The 13,010-nt window shown below is 40.4% G+C and overlaps 1 protein-coding gene across 1 annotated transcript in view; it reads right to left on the bottom strand.

Moving 5' to 3' along the window:
• Window positions 1-13,010, bottom strand: part of spen (spen family transcriptional repressor) — a 26,656-nt gene extending 13,646 nt beyond the window's left edge. Inside the window, exons 1-3 of the mRNA XM_008318445.3 lie at window positions 12,404-13,010; window positions 8,954-9,274; window positions 3,196-3,813 (exon numbers count right to left, since the gene is read on the bottom strand). Coding sequence (XP_008316667.1) covers window positions 3,196-3,813; window positions 8,954-9,274; window positions 12,404-12,486 — 1,022 coding nt within the window. The 5' untranslated portion in view covers window positions 12,487-13,010. The remainder of the gene's footprint in view (window positions 1-3,195; window positions 3,814-8,953; window positions 9,275-12,403) is intronic.

The raw sequence follows: 13,010 nt of genomic DNA, 5'->3' as shown, positions 1-13,010 counted from the left end.
CTCTTTGTACTGTGTCTAGTTCTCTGTATGAGCTTGGGTGGGATTGCTTTAGACAGAATCCCAAGACATGCTTAGATGCTATGTCTTGATGTGAAATATGCCATTTTCCCCTTTTATTTGTTTGCAAATTTGGTTTTAACATTCAGTCTGGGGGGATTGATAGTGGGATAATAGAGGAAAAAACATTTTACAACAGGCTGCAGCCAAACCATGGAAAAAGTGAACGCTTTGTGAAAGGAATGTATTTGCAACCAAACTCTTTACATGGTAAATGCATCTGTTTGCAAACACCAGCACATTTACGCTGCATACAGGAAACAACAATCCAGTTGTGCATCTCAATTCCCCGCATCTGACTCTCAGCTAGTAGTGACAGAATTTGTCCGAGAATTATTCTTTTTTGTCAATCTATTCCCATGTCCGCCTGAGCTTTGAAGGCTCGCTGCTGTTTGTTTCCTTCTCACTTTCTCCTCCTGCGCTCAGACACTCCCGGAAGTGCTGCTGATGGAGCCTGGCCTGTGGGAGTGGGCAGGCAGCCAGCACTGGCCAGAAATTTCCAGTTCCAACTGGATCTCACGGAGGGGGGGAGCCATTACCCACACAGAGACGTAGGCAGTGAGAAAAATACAGCCTTCTCCTGAAAATTCTCCCTGCAGCACTACTTCAATGAACCACATGTGTCGCTGCATACCGTCCACAGCTGTGGACTTTGTCCAGAGACAAGTCAGTTCAACACCACAGAAATCAACTGCACACAGTGCTAAATTTAGCCACTCAGAGAAAATGCATGTGTTTTCAAAAATTGCCGAGTGGTTGTCCCAGGCTGTGACTTTTATTTATTTACTGCTAATGCACTTATTACTCATCTGCAACCTACTTTAACAGATAAAAATAGGTGTGTTTACTACTACTTCAACAATACACCATAATACACAGCAGTGGAATTAAAAGAAACGACAGCAGACACAAGATTGTCTGGCAAAAAAAAATCTGTTTAAATAGTCACTTGGTCATATCATCAGAACCAAAACACACCAAAACAACCAAACACCAAAACAATTCCTATTCCTCTATTCACTTTGGAAGGGACTAAATGGAACATGTTCGGACTGTCACCAACACTGATTAAAATTATGGCCCAGGTCAAAAATGACTCAATAATGTATTATTATATACAGCTGTTAGTCAAAACAACACTGATTTACCTGAATCCATTAGTAAAAGCTCAGCCTGAAGGATGCAAATTTGCCTTAAATGCTTAAACATTATCTGAAGCAAAAGATAACAGAACAACAATGACACATACTTTCAATTAGAAATCAATTAACAGTAATGAAGACATGTCATAGCAGGTTAAGGAAACATGTTTATGTTTTGGTCTGATCTATTGCACTACCTGCTTTCTCTGAAGGACACAGCGCACTAAAAGGTGGGTTCCTGCTATGCTCATCTTCTATTCTACTAAGCCATTATTTTTCATGCATGCATGTTTAACAGCTATACCTTCTTTAATTTGCATGGACTTCCCATACGCATTGGGTGATTAGGAAGCAATCAAGCAACGTAGCCAAAATGTGTGTAAAGCAGAAAAAAACTCATGGTACTTCTGATGTTAATGGTTGATGTGGGTCGAGTAACCACTGCAGTATGTCAATGTGATGAGTCATTCATTCTCAAAAAAGAGGTGCTGCTTTAATGTGCAATACGTCATCATCAATTTTATCGGATTAATCACAGGTTGTCGGAGGGCTAATCGCAATTAATATCAACATGAATAAAGAACATTCCAAAATGATGCCCCCAAAAATATTATTTAATATCACTAGAACAGAAAGACAAATAACAGCAGGTGGAAGGGTTTCACACCTGTTTTTGTGTGTGACTAAGTCAAATTAAATTTTTAATATGGGAAAAGAAACTGTATGCTAGAATATCCAAAAACTTTGCTTTAGAAAGTAGAGGCTGCTTCATTCAGCTTATGTGTTAGAATAAGATGACATTTTTTAATATGATTCATTTCATAAATTAATTACCATGGTTAACAAGTTAATTATGTCAGCCATAGTTTCTACATGAACTTAAACCAACAGAATAGAGGAAATGATAAGTACTACTATCCTAACTCAAGGTGTGACATTTCTAACAAACCGCAAAGCATTGCTAACAGATCCTGCTCTCATACCACAGTTACCGTACTATGCAAACATGTGTGGTTATTTATGAGAATATTCTGGACCACATTTGTCCTTGTTTTTGATTGCCGCCCAAAAAATAAACCAACCTTTGCATAAGGCAAACAAGCTGCATTGGCCTTTACATTTGAATAGTGGAAGAAGAGTTGAACAACAGAGCGCAGACTTTTCCTGTCACTGTTTTTGCAGTACTTTTTTTCTTACATGCAGATACTTGCATGCAATTAAGAGGTGCCTACAGGGTGGAGTGTGAAAGTATGTTCTAATTTTAAAAACGCAAGCATGTTGTTACAGCAGTAACAGACATCATGGACTCCTGCCATATGCATTACTGGATGTTTTTGGTTTAAAACTTCCACAAAGCATTATGGGTCATTCTGATAATCTTGCTTAAAAAAAAAATTGTGATTTCAAGTGATGGCTTTTTGCAACAACATCATTATCATCATCTACAGCTTCTGCAAAAGGAAAGTTGTGCAATAAAATGCTGACAAGACTCTCCACTACCCAGGGGCAGATACTGAAGGAAACCTTGATTTTTAGATTGGTGATAATAATGGTGAGCAAAATACAAATTTAACCTAGCAAAACAATGTAAAAAAAAAAACGTTTCAAATGCATTTTGGGTATATTAAAACTTGTAGTTATCCATGTGCTCATTTTATCATTTTGGTCAAATATTTGGTAATTCTTTGGTACATTTTGCAACATCTTTCAAATTTATTATGTTTTATGAATTGAATGTTTTTTACTTTTGATTATTTCTTATACTGATTGCGTTCTTAGCTGGTTTACCCAGGTCAAGAAGCGTAGTGTATAGTGTAATTGTATACTGCATATTTCCCATAATTCCCCACTGTGTCTCAGACTCCCATATATAGCAGAATATGGAACTGATATGCATTGTTAATCTACCTGTTGTTAATTCAATAGTATTCCATCTTCAGACTTATTCTGTCTAGTGTTAAAGATTGGGATGCAGAGTCAGATTAGCTTCACTCACCTGCCGCTGGTACTGCTGCTGGTACTGCTGACCGAGTCTGAACTGGAGGACCGGCTTCGAGAGCCTGACCTGCTGTGGGAGCGTGGAGGACGTGTGGCCTGACTTGCCAGTCTCTGAGGTGAAGGATTTCTTGAATGTGATGTGGAGTGTGGAGATCGGCTACGACTGTGGCGGTAAGATCGTTCCCCACGCCGACCCCGTTCTTCCCGGTAAAGGTCCCTATGCACCACACTGGCCAAAGTAAAAGGTTCCCTGGTACGAGACTCATACCGAGACTCGGGTGTTTCAAAGCGACACGGACTCCTGCTGTGGGATCGATAGAAGCCTACCCCACTGGACGACGATCCAGCGCTTCCTGCTGCAGTGGCCACCGTTGAACCAGTTGCTCCTGTGTTACCAGTAACAGTACTAACTATAGATCCACTGACTCCTGAAGACACAGTTGTACCACTTCCACTGGAGGTGCCAGACCCAGTCCCTGCAGTACTTAGAGTCCTTTCCCTCGCATCTCGATAATAGTCTGTGTCGTAGTGCCGCTGCCGGTCAAAGCTGCTACCAGGACGCTCATGATGTCCGTACGTACTGTGGTCATATGCCCGTTCCCGGCTGTCAGCAGCCCTGAAGAGTAGGAGAGGACAACAGTACATTACACTTTAGATTCAGGAAAACTGGTAAAAAAAGACAACAGACAGTGGAGAAAATATATTCACGTGTTTCTGGAGTGTATTTTATTTGAGGGCATAAGGAGACAAGGAAATGCTATTTGGCTTCTGAGATCATCAACTATACGTAACGTGACATGTGACATTAGACACTTGTGGACATTAAAAACATTTGCAATGCTTTGAGGAGGACGGGACTTACAACGAGCCTTTGGTAAATGATGTTACACAATTTGACAACTCTAATTCTCCTAAAGAGCGCTTATCAAAGCATCTTCATAGGAGATGCATCTTGGGTATTGTGCAAGTACACATGCAAAGACCTGTAAAGACACTGTTTTCACTGAAAAGAAGCAGCTGTAGGGTACAGTCCCTTTAATTGAGTAACATAACTATCATCATCATCACCATCACTATCTGAAGTTTATTAAACTTCCAACTATCTATCACCCTAATGTTTATATTCAGACTTAGGGCTTAATGTTTTCATGGATACTAACGTCTGCAAATCCTTGCAGTCCAAGGAAAGTTAAAAGGATGGAAAAATTCAACAGTGCGCAATCATTAGAGGAAGTATCTGCTACACTATTGTTATGTGGTTTTACTGTAGAGCTGCATGTATAATACACTATTAAAATGTAATAGATGGAATATTGTAGGAACATTCTTAAGGCTTAAACTCCAAATTATGCAGTACAGTTGAGTGAACCATTAAAAAAACTTGCATCTTGTTAGACTGGTGCTATAAAGCTCATATCACTTAACTGCGACATTCTTGGTTTCAGTCTGGCCAGCGATAAAGGTCTTCTGCCTGTCACCTCCTTTTCTCATCTTCCCCATACTTCTGCACATGTTTACTATCTAGTTTTGCAAACCTGCATGTCTGCAGTCATATACAACAGAGAAGACCTCTGAATCTGCTCATCTCATAAACAAGGACCTGGCAGCAGCTCGGGGTTAGTACTTTATTATTGGAAGTGCAAATGAGGGCAAGAGGTGTTGTGTTTTGAGTCTCAAGTGATGTTTTGTAATTAGTTTTCTCATTAATACATTACACATACACTAATACTCTCTTTTGCCATGTCTTTATGTGTATCATCTCTCCACACTGTTGTGTTGAGCATGTTTTTAAATATATGTATATGCATGGTTTTCTCTGGAGGTGATCTTTGAGGTTTCAACAGACCAAACAAAAGGCGTAAGAGCTAGAAATGTTTGGAGGGCTGCTCTTGATTTGACTGAAAGCCAACTGAGGATCCCTGCAGTGTAAATGTGAATGTGCAGGCTGCATTTCAAACAGCGCTTAAGAAGCCAACACGTGTTAGACCAGGTGCTGCTGACAGAGGGCTGCTGCCATTTCTCTCAAGACATATGACCCAAGTGTCTCTCTCTGCATCAATGCTGCTACGGTAAACTGAGATCACTGAAATACCTCCTTAAAGGAAAAATCTGTATTCATACCTAAACCTTAGATCTCTAGCATTAAAATGCCACACAGGATTTATAAAACTGTATATATTAATTTTTTTTTAACCATGCTAATTTAAACGTTTGCCAAATGACATTTTCTGACAGGAGCGACAGGATTAGTCACTAAGGAGGAAACAAAGATTGGAGATAAATTGCTTTAGGACAATGAATTTCACTACGCTGAAAGTACAGCAGGTCAGGGACACATTTTGGGTTGAGCTTATTGGACGTAATCATCGATGTGCAGGATTCATGAATAACATCTATGGTACTACGTCTGCTGTGAAATTGATGGATTACCTTGACCCCTAGATGCTCTCCAAATATGCTAATTTGGAAGCCCAGACTCACGGCTCAATAGATAGCCTTCAGTTTCACCTAAGACAAAAGAGCTTCTACATTATTCATGGGGCTTAAAAAATAATTCAGTTAGACTTTTTTGGCAGAATTTCCATCAGTGTTTGATTATTAGGCTGCTCTGCCGCATGCTAAGCACATCAACTGTTTTGGGATTACGTGAACAGCATAATTATACGGACACATTCCAGCAGGATGCCAAAAAGGCAATCTTGTGGGAGTGAAACATGTGGTTCCGTTTAATTTGAAATTTCCAAAAGTGTTATGTGTGGTTTATGTTGAAAATCCTTCCATCATGCAAAGTTAAAGTTAAATTATACAGCCAAATGTGTCTATGAGCATATAGCATGAGGCTGTCAGTGCAAGATGAAAAAAACATTAAATCGAACACTATTTGGACCAAAACTAGGTTTTCTAGGCTGCATCATTTTCACGAATTCTTATCTTGGAAAATAAATACCCGGAAAGAAAAATAAAGGCAATTTCTCAAACAGATGCAGCAAATGTGGGACTTTGGAAGTAGAATTAATCAATTGTGATAATTGATTTTTAGCAGGAATTAAAGCAGAAAGCCTCCAAACATGGTTTAGTTAAAGCTCTGACAGCTAAAAACGTAGTACCATCTCGTAGCTATTATTGCTTTATTGACCAACCCTGAAGCCAGGAGCTACATCCTGAGTGTTCCTCCAATTATTGTTGCTTTACATCTCTCTGTAGATGTGAAGTCACTTCCTACAGTCAAACCCATAAAAGAAGCTGCGTGCTTTAAGTCTGTATCAGCCTGGTTTACTAGTATTTACATGTTCTTCTAACTTTCAATAAAAATACAGGCCGTAGATTTTGTTTCTCTGTCAAACCTTTGTTTTCGACAATGCCAATTATACAAAGAGCTGATTAATTCTCAGATGTGTGCTGGAATGTGTAAAATGTGTTTTAACAACTGGATTACAGGAGTTCTTATTACAACTGGATAATTACCCTGTTTAAAAACAATTAATCTAATTATCTTATTAAAATGATCATATTTTACATCAACATAAAATGCTGTCTACCTCACATATATATAGCACTAATGATTTATTTTGACCACGGCATAGGATTTATCTGTTTATCTATTACAGGTAGTTTTCATTATAATTGTTTGCATTTAAATTAAAAACAGGGTCTAACATTTGTGAAACTTTTTATAGTTAGTGCAATAATTATCAAATTATTGTGATAAGGATGTTTCTCAATTACATTCTAACTCACTTTTATAACAATGTTGCTGTTTTAATGTTTCAACAAGAGCAAAAAAGTAAAAAGCAGAACAGGAGCTGGAGGTTGGGTTTGGTGAGAGGAAAAGAAACAAAAAACGATATAAGGTGAGGTACAGATATGTGCATTTTAACACAGAGGCAGTTATAATAGTTTGTGTTCCAACTACTTTGGTTAGTGGGGGAAAACGGAGAGAGACAAGGGTTCAAACTCTAGGGGGTTAGAGAGGACAGCTAGAGTACGCAGGGCGGGACATACCAACCTTTTGAGAGAGTGGTAACTTGACCTATAACTCCAAATACAATCTAGGGAGACAGAACTTTGTGAGCAGAAAAAAAAAATTGGCAAAAATGTGGAGTGATGAAAAAACTGACGGGAATGCTTCACAACGGAAAACGGTAATCCTCGTCTTCAGGGCAGGAGACCTCATAGACGGTCCATTGTTGTAAAAAATAACCTTGGTATTTATCCAGGTACATCAGTTGGGTATTCATCCAAGCATGTAGGAGATGGAAAAATTACTTCAACTAATGTCCAGTAAATGTCCATTATCCAGGAGTCCATCTTGAGTGTCTTCTACAGTATTGATTTCCCTATGGAATTTATTGAAGTGACGTAAAAACAAGTCTTAAACCTTCATCTGTGGAATCCAGCACGTTCCAGTTCAGCCACACTGTGCACAGTAGTGAAATAGTCCATTGCTTTGGTTGACGGTGACAGATTTGGGATGACGGTTAATAGTAATCCATAATTTGTTCACAGTAGCAGTAGTTCAGTTTTGAGGCACTTGGAAGTCTGTTGTTGATCTCAGTTAGCATCCTTGCAGCTCAAACTGAGTTGCCAAGTCAGCGAAGTTGATGATGAATGTAGTTCATGGGTTCGTGGGACGATTCATTCAGTTCTTTGATTTTGTGTGATTGTATCCATAGTGTAGCTGAATAGTTCCAAATTCAGAAAAGAGGAAAATAATCCACTGACTAGATGTTGAGATCTCCCCACTACGGAACGTTCCAGTGAGAGTTTACTGCATTCTCTTCAAACGATATAGTCCAGAGATAGTTCACATCTTTAGAATCCCAGTCATTAAAAAAATAATAAAAAATATCTCCACACGTACGGCAGAAAAAAAAAACTGTCATTTGCTCACTTGTTTTGTGGTCTCTACTGACTTGGATCGCCAGCAGAGGTCTCCCAGCACTCAAATTGTAATGCCCTGCTCTCTGATATCCCAAATAATTCCAAATAAAACAAAAGAAAAACAAACAAAAGAAAACAAAGCAACCCATACCTTTATCTTGACAGTGAATCCTTCAGGGGTCTGGCCAGTGTTAATCCAACAGTGAGAAATAAATATCCTGTGTAGGTTATCCACATGACTCCAGACCACGAGAAGGTGAGCACCTCAGGGAGGTGTTTCATGACAACTGAAAACCAAATTTAACTGATCCAAACCGGGATGTCTTATGCATGTAATCTGTGCTTTGGGTCATTTTATTATATGAGGAAAATATGGTGAAATTAATCCATCAAGCAGGACATGTAATTCCAGATTAACAGAATCCCAGGCATGGAACTCTTTTTTTCCTCTCTCCCCCTCATTTCTCTCTCTCTCTTCAGATATCTCCAATAATCCTGGAAAAATTTTGCGATATCCAATCTTTGCCCCACATTTTCCGCAAATGATACATCCACCTCAGCGAGATGGTTATTCTCATATAGAAAATCTCCAACAGCCATTCTAATGTGCGACTATTTGTTTATGTAACATACACACATAGGAGCAACATGACCTTTAAAAACATTTCTTGGCTTCTACCTTTACGTATAAATCCAGGAGCATTGGTCACACTCCAGGGATTTTAAAAAGGATCCCTATGAGATTTCATTCTGGAGAATGAATGGGTTTTCTCCTTTTACACCCAAAACAGTAAATGAATTGATGGTGGAAAGATGCTTGTTGTTTACCAGAAACCATGGTTTCCCCTGCCTTCAGAGAAACTGTGCCCACTTACCCGTCTAGTCTGCGTTCATAGCGTCCATCTCTGCTGTGAAGCGACGTAGGGGGCCCATACATGGTCCCCCCTGCCGCCCTTGTGAACCCTGAAACATCCCGGCTGCGAGAGCCTAAGGACAGACTATCGTCCAGTCCCCTGGCGGCACTCGGTATTGTGCCTGGTTCATTGTAATCAGTGCGCAGATCTCTGTCCCCCATCTTGTTGATAGCATTGTGAGCCTTCTGAGCACTTTTAATGTCCACAAAATCCACAAAGGCAGCAACTCCACCCTCGGAACCTCGCTTGGGCAGAACCTTGACACTCTCCACACGTCCATATCTAAAGAGAGCAAACAGAAAACACCAGAGGTTGTCACCAGGGTTCAAAGTACATTTCGGATAAGGAATTTAAAGGAAATTGGTCAGTTTTGCTTTTGTAATAAATATGTCTTTAAAATATATATATATATTAAATATGCAATAACTAAATAACTAAATAAAGAGCATAAAAACAAAGAAACAGGTTGGAAGGGACGGTTGATGTAAAGCTTCTATGTTCTGCTCTGTTGTACTTCCTTTCATGGCCAGGTACCCCAGCAACAGCAAGTAGAAATAAATCTCTGCTGCTGCATCCTAATAGGTTTTCCATTATTAGCATGTTTTGTGGGAGGAGAATGCTTCAATATGCACATATACATTTGGCTTATGGGAAGACAGGCATACAAGACTTAAGAATATTCGACTAAATCTATACTAAGAGATTGGGAAAAAAATAGTAAGAGTGTCACCTGATTCTTACATAAAAATTTAACTATGCAAACAGGTACTAAACAGGTATATTACCACAAAACATTGAAATGCAACGGAAACAAATATGACAGACAAAATTGGCTGACGGTATAAGAATGAGTAACATCTGAAGCTGAAAATACCGACAGTAAAAGAAATTCTTCGGAGAGGCACGTCAGGGAGTAACAGACAGATGTTTTTACAAAACAGTAAGAACTAGTTCTTAGACTGTCATCTACGCTTCTATTACAACAGGAACAATAATCCTGGGCCAATTAGCTTGTTCTCGCAGGGAGAGAAATGTAATAGATACAAAACAATAACCCTCGTTACACTGCCACAGATGTTACTGTTTCCTCTTTGATATGACTGCAAGTGCAGGACATCACAGTTCACACACACTGTAAATCCACAAGTATAACACAGCAGTTTAAATACTAAAGAGGACCTCCCTCTATTTGACCAAAAACATTGAGTACAACTGCTCATTTGTACATGAAACTATAATTTATAGTTACAGTAAAAAATGCACTGATGTTTGAATTTCATTTTAGTCAAGGGCATTTGCTAGTTCCCCATTAAATGTTTTTATTTATTTGCCTTTTGGGGTGAAAAATGTTATATTCATTTCTTCTTGTTCGAATTTCCGATTATATTGTGCGTTTTTAATATATCATTTTGGAGTGAACTGACTCTAATTTTCTTTTATTATGAGTAATTTCAAATGCGGTCGTAATGTGATGACCGACAGTGTGGGATTATTAAAAATCCTGCCATCATCTCTGTGCTCTCAGACAGCTTCCCCCCTCTTGTGTCTGTCCGGCTGAGACGGTTGGGTGCACATAAATTTATTTTGCCTGCCAGTTCCCCAACAGTGAACAGCCTCCGACGCCATTTTAGAAATGCTGTTCACACTGCTTACTCATTGTGCCGTCCCCCATCTTCAATGACTTCTATCACACATCGGGGGCTGTCATGCACCTGCATCGACTCCATCCACCTCTGGGCTCTTACCACGGCGTGTGGAGCTCAAACGACGGGGTAAACAGCCACTGCTAACACTGTCAGACTCTGTGTCCTCCGCCAATCTCTACACCTCTCAATAACATGCACTTTTGCACATTAAAGCACGTAATGTTAATCAAAATAGTATAAACGACGCATTACTTAATACGAGGATTAGACATGATAATGACGTGTTGGTTCATCATACGCACCAGTTTACCAATAATAATGAGAACATACTTTATTTAATAACAAAATGTGTTTTGGACGCTCAAAAGCAGCCGCACAGCGATACGTCGACAGAAATGTATAATTTATGATAGTGATATGGCAGCTTTCGTCCCCCATGGCGACGCCTACATGGATAAAAAAATGTTTAAAAATAAATCATTTTTTAAAAATGTATATGCTGGGAGAGTGCAATAGTGTTTCGGTGCAATCCAGGATTAAACACAAAGATGTATGAGTACATGGATTGATACATGGATAGATGGATCGACGGATGGAAGAAGAGAGAGAGAGAGAGAGGGCGGGCTGCTCGTTCTCTGACAGCCGAGAAGAGAGCGCTGAGAGTGGGCACATAATCGCGAATCGCGGAGAAAAGATATAAGCGTTATATAGGAGGATGATCGAATGACTCCACTTTTGTTCAGCGTAATGCAACACATTGTTGAAAAAACACATTGTTCAGCGTAATGCAACACATTGTTGGACAAATAAAAATCAACTTCTTCTGTATTTACGATATATTATTTAGAATGTATTCACCTTTATGCAATTTCCCCTTCTCGCAGATTGCATCTCACAGCTACGAAAAAGCGTTTACATTTGCCATTTTATGTGTATGCGCACAGTGTACAAACAGCGGCGGTCAGTCACAGAGCTACGGTGCTGAATTTCAGCCAGCGAAGGCTTACCTCAATCACACTACTATTTTTGCAGCCTTGATGGACTTTTGTGCAGATTTAAAACCTTTTATTCGATGCAACAGCTGCAACGCTGCACCCAGACAGGTACGCCTCTATAGTGCACATTCACCACTGCCTGTGTGCAAAGCAGTGAGCTGACATTACCTGCCATGTCCAGAGACAGGCACAGAGACACAGACAGGGACCGTGACGCCGGTTAACTGCACAGGACCTACAAACATGCTCGCTGTTTGCCGTCTAGTGTGCCAAAGACGCATGCGGCTCGACGCAAAGCTCGTTCAGAGCATGTAGGAGTTTGTTTACACTGTCCCTTTTCCTCCAGCTGCAGGGGGAATCAGCTTCATCAGCAGCAAAAAGCCTGAAAAGTCCATGTGTTACCTGGCGCTGGTGTGAAGGCACAGGTGTTGTTATCAGCACCCTAGAAATGGTGGTGAAACGGCAAAACGTGTCCGCTAGCTGAGCGCCTAAAGCCACAGCTGCCAGTGTTTCTGACTTTTTCCCTAAACACAGCCCATTGTTGCTGTATCTTGAGAAGCTGACAGAGCAGTTGCCAAATGGGAGTTTGCTACAGGGGGGACCTTCTGCTTCCTTCATCCTGACTTCACTAAAATGTGACACCACACAGAGATGCTCTCCTTGCATTCGTTGTTACATTACAAAACACACACATATGCTACACATTTGACATAACTGTATAAACGGATACACAAGTAACAAGCGTCGTGAACATCATGGTTTGCACTCACCGCTTGAAGTGCTCAATGATTTTCTCCTCTCGTACATTTTCGGGTAAATTTCCCACCCATAAATGTCTGGTTTCCCGGACCATACTGTGAGCTCCTGCTGCCCGATCATACAGATGAGTTTGCTATGTCAGTTTCCTCCCGTGCAAAAAGAAAATGTTTGCAAACCAAATCCCACAAGATAGGAAGAAGAAAAAAGAGAAGGAGAAAGAAAACGCACGGAATCGTCGCAAATCATTGACTGGTCGTTGTGACCCAATGTAAACCATTAGGGCTGAATCCACTGCACGCCGTTCGATAGTGTTCACTGTTGAAGCGCGGTCATGAAGCGCATGAACGCGCATCCCGGACTGTTCCCGTGACTAGGCGCGTCCCTGACACCATGCGACCTTTGGTTGTCGAAAGAAAAGCGTGTGGCTTTCTAAAAAGATGCAGCAACTTCTGTAATGAGAGGCACACAGCGCAGGCGTGGCTTTGTGTGTGAACCTCTCTCTCTTTTCTCTCGCTCTCTCCCTCCGATGAGCTAGTCTCCCGCCACTGCGCATGCGCGAGAAAACCCCTGCTTGATTGTTGCTGCTTTGACATCTGAGAAGCTTTGGCTCACAGAAGG

This window comes from Cynoglossus semilaevis, chromosome 10 (assembly GCF_000523025.1).
Source record: "Cynoglossus semilaevis isolate Cse_v1.0 chromosome 10, Cse_v1.0, whole genome shotgun sequence".
NCBI classification, from domain to species: domain Eukaryota; kingdom Metazoa; phylum Chordata; class Actinopteri; order Pleuronectiformes; family Cynoglossidae; genus Cynoglossus; species Cynoglossus semilaevis.
Note: the sequence above shows the minus strand (reverse complement) of the source record. Positions and strands in the feature narration are given on the sequence as shown.